The sequence below is a fragment of the Aplidium turbinatum genome, chromosome 15 (genome assembly GCF_918807975.1).
Source record: "Aplidium turbinatum chromosome 15, kaAplTurb1.1, whole genome shotgun sequence".
Classification (NCBI taxonomy): domain Eukaryota; kingdom Metazoa; phylum Chordata; class Ascidiacea; order Aplousobranchia; family Polyclinidae; genus Aplidium; species Aplidium turbinatum.
The window spans coordinates 14222350-14241764 of NC_137486.1; the positions used below are offsets into that span (position 1 = coordinate 14222350).

The 19415-nt window shown below is 39.4% G+C and overlaps 2 protein-coding genes across 2 annotated transcripts in view; one reads left to right on the forward strand and one right to left on the reverse strand.

Moving 5' to 3' along the window:
• LOC145784471 (lysosomal protective protein-like) lies at nt 1–16742 on the forward strand. Its single transcript, XM_082596292.1, has 11 exons — nt 1–305; nt 1138–1246; nt 2020–2157; nt 2464–2628; nt 3201–3380; nt 3721–3876; nt 7149–7282; nt 7711–7786; nt 8065–8157; nt 15469–15573; nt 15805–16742. Exons 1-11 carry the CDS (start codon nt 94–96, stop codon nt 15886–15888), a joined length of 1452 nt encoding a protein of 483 aa, XP_082452418.1. The 5' UTR covers nt 1–93; the 3' UTR covers nt 15889–16742.
• Nucleotides 15931–19415, reverse strand: part of LOC145783990 (uncharacterized) — an 18147-nt gene continuing 14662 nt past the window's right edge. The window contains exon 16 of the mRNA XM_082595750.1: nt 15931–19412. Within this exon, the coding sequence (XP_082451876.1) occupies nt 18713–19412 (700 nt within the window). The 3' untranslated portion in view covers nt 15931–18712. The remainder of the gene's footprint in view (nt 19413–19415) is intronic.

The window sequence follows — 19415 nt, forward strand, 5'->3', positions numbered from 1 at the left end:
AATTCAAAATAGGGAAAACTATAGTATCCAGTTAAGAAATCATTGCAGAACAGTCTACTGCACTGGTGGCGTCACAAGAACACAGCATTCAACATGATACTTAGCGCCATCTTGTGGTTGAGTATGGTTGTAACGTTGTCAAAAGCAAATCGGTCCAAGCAGCAAGTTGTGCGAATGGAGAAAACCTTCAACTGGCAAACTCTACCGGATAAGATCACTCATCTTCCTGGCGTACCTGAAATGCCGGCGTTCTCTATGTTTTCGGGGTACCTGGAAATTTCACCCAAAAAGGCTCTTTTCTACTGGTAGGCATGCCAGTGATTGGGTAAAGATTAATTTCATACCCTAATTGCATATTTTAGAGAGAAAAAATATGATCACATCATCATCATTAAATCACATCAAGATGTGCTTAGTTTTAGTCTTTAAACAATAACCAATTATCTCAGCAAATGTTTTTGAATTTTGTATTAATTTTATGATGGGACCATATTAGCCTGCTATCCATACTTTTCCTCAGTATTTTAATCAAAAAGCAAATGGTATAATCATTAAAGTGTTTGATTTGCTTCGACCTGGAGAATAACTCAGGCTTGCTCGATTAAAGGCAAAACCATACCAACTCAGAAATTCGGAATTAGATGGTCTACCAGTTTAACTAAAATGCTGCATTGAATACCAAACCAAATGCTATAGGGTTGCTTACGTTGGATGAACAAGGATAATTTTATATTGTAGTCTAAAACGTAAAATTGCTTGAAAGTAGCTCATGCGTCATGAGACTTTAGTGTTATCAGCGACATCAATATCACTGGACAAAAAACTTTGATGTTAATTTTTTTCATGCAACGTAAAGTCACGTTCTTGCAAAACCAACCAGGTACGGTACCTATTTCATCATGTAATTAATTGATTGATTGTTTGGCTTAAAACTGGCTCAGAATTTGGCTCAAGCGATCTCCCGGCTTCAGCTTTTATTTTGTACATTTTCTTTTAGCACTTTGTCAATAATATTATTGTACACCAGGCTGCTCACCAATATTTTTCTAGGTCTTTTACTGTATTGTCAGGTTAGATTGCTGAATTGCGAGTCGAGGATAAATACTCAGATCCACTGTAAACTATCATGTTATTCAGGTTAAATGAATGCGAAGACCCAACTTCAGACAAATTGATCGTTTGGTTCAACGGAGGTCCCGGATGTAGTTCAATGGATGGGTTGTTTGCTGAGCACGGACCATACAAAGTTAGGATATGTTGCATATTATTTTTGTTGCAGCGTAGGAATAGATAGATGTTTTAATTGATAAAGTAAAACAAACATAGGTTAAACAAACTTTTACTAACTTAGTTGCAAGTTAATATGACTTATGAACATCTTTTAAACTGCGTTGGAAGTCTTTAGAGTTCAGAGTGCAGTAGGCTATCCATTTTTTATGTTTTCAAGAAATTGTAAGAACTCATTTTTTTTTGCTGAAAAATGGTAAAAAATTGTAGGCTACTTAACAAAATTCTTATTGTTGTTATTTAAATTGCCAATTACAAAAACTAAACATTAGGTTATCTTAGTTAACTTCTCAAAATCGTTTATTTTATTTATTTTAAAAATAATTTCGAATAATTTTACTATCCCTTTTTCAAATAATACTTCATGAGTTGCCTAATGGATTTGTCCCAATGGCTCAGTAGGTTTAACTTCCGACGTTACGCATACACGCAACCGCAACAAAATGAAGTAAACGCTGGTCCGACTCTCGGGGTGTGCGCTTCAGCAACGCACTTCAGGGACAGCGCTCCATTCAGCGCATCTAGTAGGTGGAATAGTTTACAAGCAACAACAACAAGCGGCAAACTTCACTTTGTTACACTCGGGGACCTACGCCAGTGATTCAAAGCTTCTAAAAGTATGCGTAACTGCCAGAATTAAGCTTGCAAAATTTTCTCAGTGCAAAAGATAAAGTTTTCTAGCCTACAATAAAATCAAACCGCATTATAAAACCCGTGGCTTTTATATTGCAGTTTAACCCGGCGACTGGTCAACTGATAAAGAACTCTTACTCGTGGAACAAATTGGCTCATATTCTCTACATAGACTCGCCGGCTGGTGTTGGCTTTTCATATGACATCGAACCAAATGATGAGACAAACGATGACTTGGTGAGCATTTGCATGGGATCGATACGGGCGCCAGCTTTTAATATAAATTTTAACACAAATCTTCCATAGCAATTGTTTAATTATTTAAAGTAATTTCAGATTAACTAATATCATGCCTACATAAAGTTACGGTCTGCTTATCACATTTTAGACTTAGCAAGCTTTACCGATCGGCATTCACATGCATGCCTCTCGTCCATGTAAGCTTACAAAAATTCAGGATATTAAAATTTTTCCAATTTTCGAATCTTGCAGCTGAAACCACATTCTCATTCTAACTGTAAATCACAACGTCATTCTTTTAAGGTCGCTTTAGATACAGTACAAGCATTGAAGAAATTCTTTTCAAAATTTCCTTTCTATCAAACTTATGACCTTTACATAGCTGGTGAAAGCTACGCTGGTGTGTATGTTCCAACATTGGTCAACGCTATAATTGATGACAACAGCTGGATGGTGCCAAACATCAAGGTTTTGAATTGATTTTTTTTTCTACATTTTTCTTTCCGGAATTTTATTGCAGTAGTGTCAGCGTATTTTGTAGGACTACAAGTAGCCTAAGCCTAATTGTTTTTAGTTTAATTGACAAACGGTCAAATGGTAGTTAGCGATATCTTAGTCTTCAACAATAGAGCCATTAACATCGCTAAGATGTATTTGCTGGTGAATATCTAGACTTAGGAGCAAAATAAATGGAACGCCTGGTCAATCTACTGTAACTAAAAAACAAAGAGCCCATAGGCTAATGTACATACTAAACTCATATTCAGCAAATGTTTCGAAACGTATTGTATTCGTATGCTGAACATGAGTTTAGTATCTTCATTTGGTGCTCTACATTTTTGATTAGATCTAAACTTTTTTTATTAAAAAAATGATATAAAACTGCTGTGCATCTGTGCACATAACCTGACACTTTTGTAGTAGGCTTATCGCCGTTCAAGAAGTGATAACAAAATACGTAAACAAACTCTTTTGCTTTCAGATTAGTCAAAGTTTGCATTCCTTTTTATCCTATACCTATATAACATTTCTGTTTATAGGGCACTATTATTGGAAACGGTCTTTTAAATGAAGACATCAACAAACGATCCCTGATATATTTTGCTTATTACCATGGATTGTTGGGCACTACATTGTGGAACGAGTTGCAGAGATATTGTTGCGATCATAACGGCATCTGTAACTTTAACGATTTCTTTAATGAAGACTGTCAGTTAAAGGTAAGCTTAAGTGGTCGACTGTTACCGTACATGCGTTGTACAACCAAGTGAAAAGGTTTGGTTTATAATAAAAAAGTAAATCAAACGTAAGGCACAAAAAAGAGTTTTTTTAATTACTTTAGCACGCTCTTATAAGTTTCTTATCTTCTTAGCCTATTAGCTTATTGTAGCCTACTTCCTTGCTTACTTGCTGCAATTAATAAACAATTGTTGGAATTCGGTACGAGATAAATATTGTACGCTTGCTCAAATGCACCTTAGCTACAAGAACAACTTATTGTTGGACTGAGTCGACAAAAGATATAATTTTTTTCATTTAAGGCGCTTCATGTCTTTTTAGGTATACAAAGTAAATCACATCACACAAAATGAGGGGCTGAACCTTTACAATCTTTACGCCACATGTGCAACAGAATCACAAAACGAACTGAGAAAGAACTACCACGGAGCAAGACATTTGTTTTCAGCAGAACACTTCCAACCCTTCCGAAGCAAGGTTTGTAGGCTACATTAATGTTCTTACATTGTGTTTTATCAGCTATCTACTTTTTGAGTTAAAAGACATTGCCATTTTTGTGTTAAGTCGAGTTACGCAACATAGTCATTTTTGTGTTGTGTCGAGTCAGGCACCATTGTCATTTTTGTGTTGTGTCGCGTTAGGCAACATTGTCATTTTTGTGTTGTGTCGAGTTAGGCAATATTGTCATTTTTGTGTTGTGTCGAGTTAGGCAATATTGTCATTTTTGTGTTGTGTCGAGTCAGGCAACATAGTCATTTTTGTGTTAAGTCGAGTTAGGCAAAATTGTCATTTTTGTGTTGTGTCGAGTTAGGCAATATTGTCATTTTTGTGTTGTGTCGAGTTAGGCAATATTGTCATTTTTGTGTTTTGTCGAGTTAAGCAACATTGTCATTTTTGTGTTGTGTCGAGTTAGGCAATATTGTCATTTTTGTGTTGTGTCGAGTCAGGCAATATTGTCATTTTTGTGTTGTGTCGAGTTAGGCAATATTGTCATTTTTGTGTTGTGTCGAGTTAAGCAACATAGTCATTTTTGTGTTGTGTCGAGTCAGGCAACATTGTCATTTTTGTGTTTTGTCGAGTTACGCAACATAGTCATTTTTGTGTTGTGTCGAGTCAGGCACCATTGTCATTTTTGTGTTGTGTCGAGTTAGGCAATATTGTCATTTTTGTGTTTTGTCGAGTTAAGCAACATTGTCATTTTTGTGTTGTGTCGAGTTAGGCAATATTGTCATTTTTGTGTTGTGTCGAGTCAGGCAATATTGTCATTTTTGTGTTGTGTCGAGTTAGGCAATATTGTCATTTTTGTGTTTTGTCGAGTTAAGCAACATTGTCATTTTTGTGTTGTGTCGAGTCAGGCAACATTGTCATTTTTGTGTTTTGTCGAGTTAGGCAACATAGTCATTTTTGTGTTGTGTCGAGTCAGGCACCATTGTCATTTTTGTGTTGTGTCGAGTTAGGCGACATTGTCATTTTTGTGTTGTGTCGAGTTAGGCAATATTGTCATTTTTGTGTTGTGTCGAGTTAGGCAATATTGTCATTTTTGTGTTGTGTCGAGTCAGGCAACATAGTCGTTTTTGTGTTAAGTCGAGTTAGGCAAAATTGTCATTTGTGTCGAGTTAGGCAATATTGTCATTTTTGTGTTGTGTCGAGTTAGGCAATATTGTCATTTTTGTGTTTTGTCGAGTTAAGCAACATTGTCATTTTTGTGTTGTGTCGAGTTAGGCAATATTGTCATGTTTGTGTTGTGTCGAGTTAGGCAATATTGTCATTTTTGTGTTGTGTCGAGTTAGGCAATATTGTCATTTTTGTGTTGTGTCGAGTTAAGCAACATTGTCATTTTTGTGTTGTGTCGAGTTAGGCAACATTGTCATTTTTGTGTTGTGTTGAGTTAGGCGACATTGTCATTTTTGTGTTGTGTCGAGTTAGGCAACATTGTCATTTTTGTGTTAAGTCGAGTTAGGCAAAATTGTCATTTTTGCGTTGTGTCGAGTTAGGCAACATTGTCATTTTTGTGTTGTGTCGAGTTAGGCAACATTGTCATTTTTGTGTTGTGTTGAGTTAGGCGACATTGTCATTTTTGTGTTGTGTCGAGTTAGGCAACATTGTCATTTTTGTGTTAAGTCGAGTTAGGCAAAATTGTCATTTTTGCGTTGTGTCGAGTTAGGCAACATTGTCATTTTTGTGTTAAGTCGAGTTAGGCAAAATTGTCATTTTTGTGTTGTGTCGAGTTAGGCAACATTGTCATTTTTGTGTTGTGTCGAGTCAGGCAACATTGTCATTTTTGTGTTAAGTCGAGTTAGGCAAAATTGTCATTTTTGCGTTGTGTCGAGTTAGGCAACATTGTCATTTTTGTGTTGTGTCGAGTTAAGCAATATTGTCATTTTTGTGTTTTGTCGAGTTAAGCAACATTGTCATTTTTGTGTTGTGTCGAGTTAGGCAACATAGTCATTTTTGTGTTGTGTCGAGTCAGGCACCATTGTCATTTTTGTGTTAAGTCGAGTTAGGCAAAATTGTCATTTTTGTGTTGTGTCGACTTAGGCAACATTGTCATTATTGTGGCAACATTTTACTGTAATAAGCTTTCGGCACTAACGAGAGTGGAGTAGTCGTCTTTTTTTGCTGTTGCCTTTTTTGCAGTAACTAAGCCCACCCAATTTATTACATCATGAGTAGGTCTACACATAAGCGGCATTTTTCAATAACAAGCAAGCCGTGAAACGTACCAGGGTTGCACAATTAAGTAGCAAGTCTTATCCTCTGCCCTATACCCAGGCCCGGATTTAGGGGGGCAGTTGCCCCGGGCCCCCCGACTTTTGAAGGGCCCCCCTATGTGGTTAAAATGTGATTTTGTGTTATTTTTTTTCCTTTTGGTCTTTAAAGTTTCTGCAAAATGCTGTGCAATACTGGACTGATGCTACTGTAGACGTAGAGATGGTAAAATTTTTTTTGCATGGGGGCCCCCCGATCTAAAAGTGCCCCGGGCCCCCATCAGCTAAATCCGGCCCTGCCTATACCACCACCATAGTGCAGACAAGCCTGTATCTACAGTAGGCCTAAAGTTTTTTTTTAGTAGACTCGCCTGCAACCGGTTGTTTCTTTGAAGTAGGCTACCTGTAGGCTGTATCTGTTGGCTATCCTTAACGTTTCAATGGGTAGTAAGTCATGCCAGCCGTAGTAATTCGTGCCACCCCCTCAACTTCTTATCAACGAAGCTGATGTACAAGACATCTCTGCGGCTACTTGAGCGGACCATAAATGGAGTTCTGAATGGAAGTCAAGCGCCACCAGACTCCATTCGTTCATCCCCGACGCCGACACACGCCCCATCGGCCTGACACTATCAAGACAGGCATGGGTGCGCCTCAACCGTCTCCGTACGGGCGTCGGGCTTTTCCGCTCAACCATGCACCAATGGGGAATGGCCTCTTCCTCCTCCTGTGAATGTGGTGCCGAGGAACAGACCGCAGACCACATCATCAATGACTGTTCCATCTTCAAGCCACCTAACGGAGTGGAAGGTCTGCGTGTCATGGATGATGAAACCAAAGACTGGCTGCTCTCTAGTAGCCTTCCAGTGTGGTCCTAGAACATCGTGAATCTGGGGTGGTAAAAGGATAGACCCTCGGCCCCAGACGCTCACACGACGACGACGACGACGGTAGTAATTAATATTTAAAGCTTGTTAGAAAAATAAATTATTCAATAGTTTTCAGTGAAAATTTTGCTTTTAAACTTTTGTTAAAACACAGGAAGGGTTCTTTGGGAGTTCCAAATTAAAAATGGTTCCTACTTGCACTAATGCAACTTTTATCACAAACTATTTAAATCGACGTGAGGTTCAAGAAGCTATCCACGCAAGTGCCAAGGAATGGCAATTGTGCAAGTAAGATGTTGAAATACGTTGCAAGTAGGCTAGCGATCGCAAAATTCAAGCTAAGTCTTGCAGCACAAATAGTTTATGCAGCACTAAAGCAGAAATCAATAGCCTCTAGTTTACAAACAACGTAATGCAGAACTCTATTCCACCATTGCACTTAGGTATCTACAAAAAAAAAATATCGTAAATCACTCGTCAAATTTAAACTTTCAAAATGCTCGTTCTGCACAGACGCACAAGTTATAATGGAAATAATTTCGTTTCGAAATTTAAATTTGTCAAGTAGTCAGTAGGTCTTAAAAGAAAGCGATAAAACTTATGTTTTTTGAGTAGACTGATAATTATAATTAAGTTATTCCATGTGTGTACCACTGTACCATAACAAATTAGTTCACTCCTAAAAGAACGCTCAATAATGGTCCGTGATGTTGCAGTGAGACAGTGCTTACCTCCTACGTAAAGCAGTACCCGGACATGACGCAACCAATCAAAAAGATGTTAAACTCACTGGTAATTACTTTGAGAAGCTAGATGTTTGGAAATTTTTTGTCTAAGTTAACCTGAAAACAACTTTTTCAAGTAACACTTTTAACTGCTTTTTGTGACCTTTACTTTTTTGTCTTTTATCATTTGACAGACGGTTAAAAAGATTGTGTGGTTCAAATATAAAGCCGGTTGTAAGAGAATTTATGGGACTACATACATGAAAACACTATGTTTACTAACTAAGTTCCTCATCTATTTCTCTTTTGAAAAACATTGCTCAGCATCATTTAAAATCTTCTCAGGACGATATCCATGTGCTTCTGTACTTCGGTGACGTGGATATGGCTTGTAACCATCTGGGAGGAGAGTGGTTCGTTGATCAACTAAATTACGAGGTTGGTTAAAGATTGTATTGCAGACAGGGTGATATCTGATAATGTAGACTCACCTCAAGCCACTGGCGACAGTCGTAAACAAGATTTTGAAGCTACAATACTTTAACTGGATCATATTTTACGCAAATTGAAAAAAAAATGTGCAAGTTTTAATGAGTTATAGGCTATGCTACAAGTATATCCCAATTTTTCATATTATGAAGTTCACACAAGTCAAGTAGAAATGCTAACTAGGCTAAACCTGACATCATCAACATGTCAGGTCATCTCAAGAAAATGTTTTTACACCGTCAATTCTATTTTTCGCTGTTCTCATGTTATTTGTACCCTATCGATGTCTTTCTTTAAAACCATCCTGGTCACAGCGGTAAACCATAATTCTTCGTGGGAAAATTGTAACATAAAGTTCCCGGATCCGTTTGTCTGTACGTAATGACCGAAAAATAAACACACCTTCGAAACGTCTATTCAAAGTGTATTCCAGTAAAATTAGCCCGCGGCTATCGAAATGACTGGTGCAATGCCTACACCTCTAAAACTGTCACTACGATACAGATTACTTGGATAAAAGACGGAGAATTTGTCCAGCTAGCAAGCACCAAATAAACCAGTTAAATGTGCGACCGACTTCCAACAAACAACTTCGAGAATGAATCAGAAAAATTTGTGATAACTCAAAGGCGACGCAACATTTCATGTTTAAACCGGTTTCAACAGGATTGACACGAGTCTTACGGACGATGGTGCAATTTTGGCTCATGTTTTAGGAATTTCCATGACGTAATATTCAGTAGACCCGAACGGTTTCTACATGACGTTTGACCAGGCGAACAACCGTCTGTAACATAGCGGCCCCTAGTTATGACAGTCTGCATGGCATAACTAAAAAAGAATTGACGACAATTGTGAGCCAATGAATAAAAACACATGATACACAAATTGTTTGAATCACTCACGTTTAAGTTAATACGCAAATACAAAGGGCATGCAAAGAATGAACAGCAATAAGAATAAACACGACGATACATGAAATTAGTACCATAGGTATTAGGTACACGCAAAAAATGATGCTATATACAATGATTGCGATAATAACCGACTGTTCTGGGCTCAGACAAGTGTCGGCCACCGCAGACAAAACCAGGCTCAAACCCTAACACTTAGGTGTTCTTTACGGGGGCAAGGCACGAAATATCCCTCAACACATAGTCTACTTTCACTTTCCCCGTATTCTCATCATAGTTGCAGACGGCAACTTTAGCTCTACGAACCACAGGCTTCCCTTTCCTAATTTGTGGAACTACCTCATGCACCCTCCCAAGTTGATACTTCCCACGTTTACCAATGTCCTGGAGAGAACCTACCACTACAAGTTGACCAGGCTCCAAATTCTCGGCCATTTTTAGCCATTTTTTCCGGCCCTGAAGACCTGGCAAGTAAAAATCGATCCATTTACTCCAAAACTGCTGAGAAAGTGACAAATTGAACCGATAATCCCTTCTTAATTGGTCACGATCATGTGGTTGCCCAACAGCACAGTATGGGTCTAAGTATGGGGTCAAAAGTGAGGCAGGGGTGATGACAGTAAAATCCCTAGGGTCGTCACTCAAAGGTACCAAAGGGCGTTCGTTCACGATCCGAACGGCACTGCCTGTGTACGTAAGCAGTTCAATAAAATTGGGCTTTCGAATTGAAGAGTCCAAAATGTGAAAAAATGCGATTTTAAATTGTTTAACCATTGCCTCCCAGGCGCCACCTTGCGCCGAAGCATCACTAAACCCATGCAATTGATATGAAACAATATCATCCGGACTGCACACACCAGAGTTTGCAAAATACCATCTCGGTAACGAAAAATCCTTAAGCAGGTCCAAAGAGCGAAGCCACGACTCCCACTCTTTAACAAAGCTATCAGGGACCTCGGTGTCCCAATCAAACTTGTCTATCGCCAATTGCTGAAGTATAAGGCGTGCTTTTAGAAAAAATGGCGCTCCAAAGCCTAGCGGATCAAAATTTTGTCCAAGCTGACTGAGCATACTTCGGCGCGTGTGTTTAGCTAAGGGCTTTAAGGAACATGCGATACGCATCTCGTCAGACTCGGTTTGCCACACACAACCCAATGTCTTCGCTGATGGCAAAGTCATATTTTCAGTCTGAAAGTCAATGTCACGAATCAAAGGTGAAAGCATCTCATTATCCAAATTTGACAAGACAATCATAGCCTCCTTGTTAGCACTCCACTTACCAAGTTTAAACCCACGGCTATCAAACAAAGCAATTGATTCATGAGTGATTTGCTGAGCTTCCTCTAAGCTATCAGCCGAAAATATAAAATCATCCATGTACATATTATTTGCAATATTGCAGAGAGTCAATTCACCAGCACTGCTGGGATTCTGCTCGATCATTTTCTTTATAGCCAAGCAAGCGATATACGGGCTACTCTTTATTCCCCAAGGGTGTACACAAAAACGAAATGGTACCATCCTACCATTTTCAAGGTCATCATCTTCAAACCACAATATACGAAACAAATCCCTTTGCGACTCAGGTAATTTTATTTGAAAGAAGCATTTAGTCACATCAGCCATGAGACCAAATCTACCAAGCCGAAATCTAGCCAAGACATCTACCAGAGGGTTTAACAAGTCAGGACCCGAAAACATTACATCATTAACACAAGTTCCTCGAAATTCAGACTTGCCATCGTAAACAATGCGCTTTTTTAATTGTGACGTAACAAAGTATGGTAAATACCATTCAAATCCCTTGACATTTCCTGCTTCACCAGTACGCTCAATATAGCCATTTGATTTAAGATCTTTCATGGTGTCAGTAAGGAAATCACGAAGTTCAGGTTGTTTTAAAGCTTTCTTTCTTAAAGCAGCAGCTCTATCTGACGCCAACACAAAATTGTTAGGTAGATCAATATCTTCCTTCAACGGAACAGGTATCTCAAATCGACCATCTTTCAACTCAATATTCGGTTCAACAAGTTCTCTAGCCAACTTATCATTGCGAGACAATTCACAGGTTTCATTTTGCAACGTCAAATCCTGAATGACTTTATTCAGGTCTGCTATTTCCATATCACGAGACTCAATTTTACGCTGAAAGCCAGAGATGACATCCGACTCTGAAGACGTCTGCACTCTGCACACTTTAGCAACGCTTTCATCTAAGGGTGACTTACCACCACAAGCCAACCAACCGAGAGGAGTGAGCAAAGCATGTGGTTCACTACGATTTTCACCAACACGCTCTTTTTTTGCACACATCAAATAAGCGTTGTCGTTGCCAATCAGTACATCTACAGTACTACAATCATTCAAATGAAACATATTCACGTCATGAAAATGACGGAAACCATTTAAATCTTGTTTATGCGGTAAAGTTTTAACATCGTCAGCCCAAGCTGGGTTAACCACCGAAGTTATATCACAAAACAGAAACAGTTCATCTGTCTCTAACGACTGGATGTTGAGTTTGACAAGGTCAGCACAAGTAGCTTTCTGACCAGCCAGGGTATCCATTTTAAACGACGCTTTATCGTACGGTTTAAGATCAAGTTCACACACCAAATCACTCGAAACAAACGTCAACTGCGAACCAGGATCATGCTGACAATACACCAATTTCGATTTGCCAGTCATTGGATTCAAAACACGAGCAGCAGTAACGCGGTTAAAGGCTGCTTTAACATTTCCAATCTTAACATTACGCACAGGAACTCTGGCACGAGCATCATCTTTCCCAACCGAATCCAGAGAATCACGTGACGTCACATAAAAATCATGCAGAAGAAAATAGTGTTTCCTATCGTTGTTAGGCCCACACTTACGACAGTTATTTGCATGAACGCAATCCCTAACCATATGCTGGCGCAAACAATTCAAGCATTTGCCAGCTTTCACAATGACATCTCTCCGATCTTTAGGTGTCAAGCGCAAAAATTCTTTACAATTAGACAAAAAATGATATTCAACTTGACCACGTGACGAACAACAAATACATGCCAGTAGGTTTTTACGTCTGGCTTCACCACCGCGCGGTGCGCCAACAACAGTCGAGTACTGCGAACTCCCTGACATCACATCATCATGGGGTTTTACGGACGTCTGCCTAACCGGACATGAAGGCAATTTTCCTTTGCCAAACTTTTTAAATTGCTGCGACTCACCAGAATCGCCCATTAGCATAATGCTAAAATCAGTCGACTTACGCGTTTCCTCCCGTACTACAAATTCAAACAAACTCTGAAAAGTAGGCTCATCAGTGCCACCATACTGATCACCTAAAAAGTCAAGATAACGCTGCTTAGCGTCAAACGGGAGTCGCTTAGCCAAATCCAAAACAAAACGTCCTTCTAATTTATCACGCTGACCATAAGCTTGCGCGTAAAGCAAACACTGCGACAATTCATCTTTAAACTCTTTCAGATCACTGGAAGAGGTCGAAGTCAATTTGCTACCATAGCGATACTTTCTAATTTCCGGTTCTGCAAAAAGACCTCCACGAACCCCAAAACGCTGGGACAAGCGAGCTAACGACATTTCTATCCTGTCTTCCTCTGACAAGCCAGGGGTGTCAGAAACCAAATTAGCAATCGTTTGCGCAGCTGTCCTAACACAAGCTGCTTGTAACAAAGTCAAACGAGTCCCCTTAAAGGGCGAAGCTGCCATTAAGGCCGTAACACGATTTTTAAAGAAGATAAATGGCATATTATTACCATCGTAACCAATCAAGGCCGCCTTATCGAAAAACGTCCTACTATTTTGGTATTCAAAAAAGCAATCCTGCTGTTGAGAACTCGATTTAGCGGGAGAAGACAAGCTATATCCCTTAAGGGGCTGAGTGGGCTCAGTCACATGCACAGCCCGATCACGATCCTCACACACGTTAAAATCAGGAGACGCGATACGCCTCTCACAACCACCCAAATTACGTGTAGCTGGGCGATCCACAACTAGCGGCGCAGAAAACTTTGAAGGGGGCAAAGCATTACTGCTAATGGCGGCCCCGTGACCTGTACGCTCTGGGCGAGGAGTTCGGTTGTAATTCGCAGACCTTGGCTCTACAGCATTCGGAAGACCCTTAGCCGCGGCCCCGAGACCTCCTGAAACAGCTGGAAAACGTGTGGATTGCCCTGGTCCACTCACAGGTTGAACGGGCGTTTGGAAAAGGTTATGTAAATTAAACTGCGATTGATGTTCATTTCTGGAATGCCTAGAAGAGCTCTTCCTAGAGCTACGCCGGGAGCCCGCCTCTGATCGATATTCAGCTAAAACTACCTCTTTACGTTGTTCGGCCCTCAACTGAGCGTCTTTGAGTGCGAACTCAGCAGCTCTAGCTTCGGCTCTCGCGGCGGCCTCAGCTGCTCTCGCTTCGGCCTCAGCTCTCGCGGCAGCCTCAGCTCGAATGGCCTCAGCTCTCGCGATGGCCTCAGCTCGTATGGCCTCAGCTCTCGCGATGGCCTCAGCAGCTCTTGCTTCGGCCTCAGCTTGGATCTGGAGCTCCTCTCGTCTTAGCTGTAGGTTAATTTGTGCAACTATCCGAGACGAACTCTTAGACATCCTAGTGCTTACATTTGAGGCGCTATCCTCAGGATGTATGTCAGCATCCAACATATCTGAGAACTCACTTTCTTTTTGTTCAAAGATATTTTTTAACGAGTTAAATTCGGGATCTACCCTATCACGAAGTTCTGCCAAGATTGCAGAGTTAAAGATTGTAGTCAAAAGAGCATGGAAATGCCGTAATTCCTCTTCTAAAGTAGATAAGTTAGATCGAAAAATTAACAGTTCCTGCTTATCACTCAAAGAACCTAGGGCTACAGAAAGTTCCCCAATTTGAGTCAAAATATCCCGTCTAAGATGCCGGGCCTCTCGAACTGACTTAGCCTCATCGTTATTGGGTCCCTCCCCAGAATGGCCTGCCCGACCGCAAAGAACATCATCAGGCTTAAACTCAGTCGAGTCTACGGCGGTCGAGTCCTTTTCGCCACCGAGTGTAGACATATTAAATGTTGGGGCTAAATTAACAATTAAAAAAATTAAGTTACACAAACACACAAAATTATTAGGCTACAGTAGTTATAAAAAACTTAACTGCCAAGACCGTAAAAATACAAAAAAGAATTTAAATGCACGATACCGTAGCTGTACGGGTATGAAGTCCTAAAGTCCACAAAACTTGCTTGGATTCTTCCACTTGAATCTACAAGCACAGATGGATTGTCTTTTAATCTTCTTTCTTGCCAATGAATGTCAAAGTTATTTTTCTTCTGTACCAAACTGAGAAGAATTGTCTTTACTTTTCTTTGCTTCTGTAAGAGTGTAGACTACCAACCAACAAATCTTCTTTTATTATTTCTTGTACTTCTAAGTAGTTCTTCTGCACTAGCTGACAACAAACACGTCGTTTATTTTTATGCCTTCAAGTGCTTCTTGGCCTACCAGCTAACAAATCGTTTTTTATTTTTCTTGCTTTAATTTCTTCTTGACCTACCAACTGACAAGAACTCGTCTTTTATTTTTTATGGTCACAGCGGTAAACCATAATTCTTCGTGGGAAAATTGTAACATAAAGTTCCCGGATCCGTTTGTCTGTACGTAATGACCGAAAAATAAACACACCTTCGAAACGTCTATTCAAAGTGTATTCCAGTAAAATTAGCCCGCGGCTATCGAAATGACTGGTGCAATGCCTACACCTCTAAAACTGTCACTACGATACAGATTACTTGGATAAAAGACGGAGAATTTGTCCAGCTAGCAAGCACCAAATAAACCAGTTAAATGTGCGACCGACTTCCAACAAACAACTTCGAGAATGAATCAGAAAAATTTGTGATAACTCAAAGGCGACGCAACATTTCATGTTTAAACCGGTTTCAACAGGATTGACACGAGTCTTACGGACGATGGTGCAATTTTGGCTCATGTTTTAGGAATTTCCATGACGTAATATTCAGTAGACCCGAACGGTTTCTACATGACGTTTGACCAGGCGAACAACCGTCTGTAACACATCCTAGCACCATCTTAATCTTCCTTTGCTTCGAATCTCTAGGAGCTCACTGCGGACTTCTTTAACTCATCAGTTGCCCTTTATTCGTGGGCAGTCAAATGTCACTTCAATAAAACCTTTAACCTTTCTGATGGTTTCATTTTTGACCACATTGAGTAAATTTCTCTTCGTGTTTCATTCAACTGCGACCAGTGTCTCAGTTGTCGACTTTGGAGTGACCGTTGTCTGCGATCTTTAACCAGCCTTGGCCAACTTCAAAGAAACCAACTTAATTTCTTTCAGATAATGACGCCGAGACGATATTGGTTCGTGCCTGAGAGCGATGGCTCCATGCAGGTGGCTGGGTTCTACAAGGAATACGACCGTTTTACTTTCGCCATAGTCAAGGTTGGCAATAACCTTTTTAAACTTCCTACATACAAAAATAGCTTGGGTTCCTTGCATAAGTAACTTATTTTCCATTTGAAAAATCAAAACATAATTATCTTTAACCTGTCATTAAAATAAATATTAAGCCTAACGTTATTAAAACGTACTGCTGCTGAAGTATATTGGTTTTTTGAAATCCTTCAAAAACGAGCGACCAACTTAATTTTACGTGGTTTCTCTTTTGTCTAGGGCGCTGGACACATGGTGCCGGCAGACAAACCGAGAGAGGCATTTGCAATGCTGCAGCATTACCTCAACAGGGAGCCCTTATAAACATTCAAAGCTTCATTGATAACTACAAGTTGGAACAATATCGACAATGCTTGCATCTCTTTCATCTTTCAACCGAGACAGGAGCGACGATGATTATCAAGAAAATAATCACTTTTTTTGAAAATCACATAATAAATGCATCGGCAAAGTAATAACCGTGGTCAAAATTTCCTACAGATTTCATTTCACAGACAATAAACTGTTTTTCAATGCTTCCAAAAACTGGCGGAAAAATCACCAGCTAAACGTACAAAAAAGCTTAATGAAACTACCACTAATGGGATGCTTCAGAATGTTTAGCGGTTCAAGACTGAAATATGAAGAAAAATTGTCTTACAAGCTCTTGCAGTGATACTAGTTTTCGCTCGTTGGAACAGTTATAACTGCTATATTGTTATATATACTGATATATAACTGTCATAACTGTGACGACTGTTATACATTGGAACAATATAACTTAGTCGCTTAGTATCTCTTCATAACTTAAATACCTTGGATTTAAGGGTACGAAAGTTTCCCACGGTTAAATTCAATACAATCAATTTGTAATACGATCCAACAATTGTAAGCATACCAGCTGGAAGAGTTGCCTTTTTGCATGATTTCAACGTCTAGCGACATTGAAACGATGTAACAAGGCAACTTCTGGCACCTGGGATTGTCTTTCACAGTGGCCGGGCACAACGAAGGGAGAACTACATCATATGGAAAATTAGAAACTTCTTTCAAATAAGTGTAAACCCACCTTAATCTTCCAAATACTTATCGTTGAAACTGTTATCCAGTTGTACTCACAATGTTGAATTAACGTTAAAATGACGACAGCTTAAAAAACATGCGCAAACGCGAACAATCTACTTGATTCAAAAATGTACTATTTACAATACTGGGTGGGTAATTTGAACATGCACAAGAAAAAAATTATTGAAAACAAAATCCACGTGTTTTCGCGTTACAACTACACAGTTGCGCTTGTGGAATAACAGACGGTATACTGAAGATCTTGAAACAAAAAAAAATAAAAATGATAATTTAAAGTCGCTGGAACGTCAATGAAATTGTAAAGTCTCAAAGTAATAGAAAGCACCTTCTTGCAGCCGACGATGTGAAGCAAACAACTTGTGAAGAAATACAATACATGGTGCAAAAACAGGGAATGCGCTGGAATAATGAGAACCTATGCGTGTGACTGCTCTGTTGCATCAGCGAGCGAATTGCAGGGTTGTACTACAACGCTAGAAAAATCAAGTCCGTTTTGCGTCGATTCAACGTTTTCAGATGTAAAAAGATACCAATTTCCTGCCTGGACACCAGGCAATAAAAATCAAAATTAATGAAGAGTGAGCTATTATAACATAAGCAACACTTGCATTAAAACAGAAGCTATTTATATGACTTGTTAACCTTCGTTATCTTTAAGCGCTGCAAATGACTACAAGCAGAATAAAGCGTGTGCGGGTATAAAAGGCACCGAAGCATACAATTGAAACAATACAAGAAAACCACAATAAACTTGGAAATTGTTCACCATCCTCGACTGTGTAAAGACTTGCGATATTTGTCAAAAAAACGTCACAATGACGACAAAGGTTTCCTCTTGATTCAAATTCATTGTTACGATCTAATTACATCATTTGATGATGACATCATAAAAGTCAACGGAGGTCTGTGCAAGCTAGAAACAGATAAGTGACTGGCTATCCTGCAAATCAGTCTCTTTTTACAACAGTTCAACGTCTGTAAACGTTGAATCAACTTAAAAAACTGACAGTTGGTTGCAGAACACGAGATTTTGACATAAATAAAACGTTGCCAGACCTAGAGTAAATGAAACACGAAGGCGAGATATGAAATTGTGAAGCACAGTGTGCATCTTCAGACAGAAAATCCGTCATTTTTACATTGATTCAACGTCTCCAGACGTTGAATCAATGTAAAAATGATGGATTTTACTTTCCGGGCATTGAATCATCTGCAATAAACAAACAACTTTTGCTAGTCGAGCACTAAGCTGATAGACAACGCATAGTTTTAATACAAATTAATCCAAACTAAAAGGTGCAAAAATATTGGATAAATAATTAAATATGTTTTAGTTTTAGCGTTTTAGCGTCCAAGTCAAAATGTAATCTAAAGAATAAAAGAAACCTAGTGGAAATACAAGTGGAATTGCGTGCGAGAAAACATCCCGTTCATGTTCAGACTTAGGAGTGAAAAGATCCCTTTAAGAAATTAAAGATCAACACTAAAGCTATTTAAAAATTGAAAATAATGCAAAATTACAATTTATACATTTAAATTCATTCTCTAAGAACGCCAAACTGTTGTAAATTCTGCTCCTACGTATTGCAATTATTGAAATAAACAAATATATATTATATGAATCATTAAACGTACAGTGGCTTGTTATCGTATTCGTTTTTAAAAGGGGGACACAAAAAAAGGGAGACATAAAAAAAAGGATATAACACAGCAACAAAATAATCATCTACGCCACTTTTTGCATTGGCCTACACATCAAATCTGTCGGTTTTATACTTTGATTCAACGTCTGCAGACGTTGCGATCAACGTAAAAAAAAAACTGACAGATTTGCTGTCTGGGGATGTCTCTACAAAACATATGAATATAATGTTCTTGCTGATGATAAAAAAAGCATAAAATTGCAACGTAGACACAACGAGAAGATTAGAATGAAGAAAAAAATCATGTCAAACTGTTAAAGATGCTTACATTCTCATGAAAATGGATGTAATTTTACGTGAGTTAAAGATCTAGCTCTTAGATTACATTACAATAAAAGTTGTTGATGCGCAAGTGCACTTCAGACCCAATACGGCTCACGGAAATTATTGTTAGAAGTTTTCAAAAGATTGGCCGGCAAAGGAGAGTTTACGTTAGAATCGCTGGCTCCGCGATGGCCAGGGTGGTGTGACTTTATTTCGCCGTTAACAGGAGCCTCAAAACCCCGCGCTTTGACGGGCTGACTCCCGATATCATGATGTGATCGGGTGGACGCAAAAACTTCGTCGAAAATCGCAAACTGGCGCTGTAAGTCTTTCTTGGGCCGGTTTTCAATAGGAGCAAAAGTGGATTTGGAATTGCGCTGTGATCCGTTGTCTGGGTAACCGGACGAGTGCAGAGATGTGGAGTCTAAGTGCTGTGAAACTCGGATTTCTGGACTCGTTAACCCGTTAGACTTGTCGTCGTTATCAAAGTTAAATTTTCCTGAGTTCAACAAGAGGTTCAGTTTATCAAAAGGTATCGCCGTTCGTGGCTGGCGAATGTCCATGGGAGAGGAAGGGGGGCCTCCGCCATTAACTTGACCGTTCCCGTTCATCGCTAGTTTCTTCTGTTCAGCTTTGGTAATCTGTTGAATAATTTCATCCGACACCACAGTTGGTCTCTTAGACTTTTCGAGCGGCATTTTCTCTTGGTAAAAATCAAGACTTCTGCTTGTGGGCAAAGTCATATTAAAAGAAACAGGGGTGGGGATACGAGTCGGTCTATCGTATTGTTCTTTCCTG

Coding starts and splice junctions, on each gene's coding strand:
- LOC145784471 (XM_082596292.1), top strand. CDS start 94: ATGATACTTAGCGCCATCTTGTGGTTGAGTATGGTTGTAACGTTGTCA. Junction 306..1,137: donor AAAAAGGCTCTTTTCTACTG/GTAGGCATGCCA, acceptor CATGTTATTCAG/GTTAAATGAATGCGAAGACC. Junction 1,247..2,019: donor CTGAGCACGGACCATACAAA/GTTAGGATATGT, acceptor TTTATATTGCAG/TTTAACCCGGCGACTGGTCA.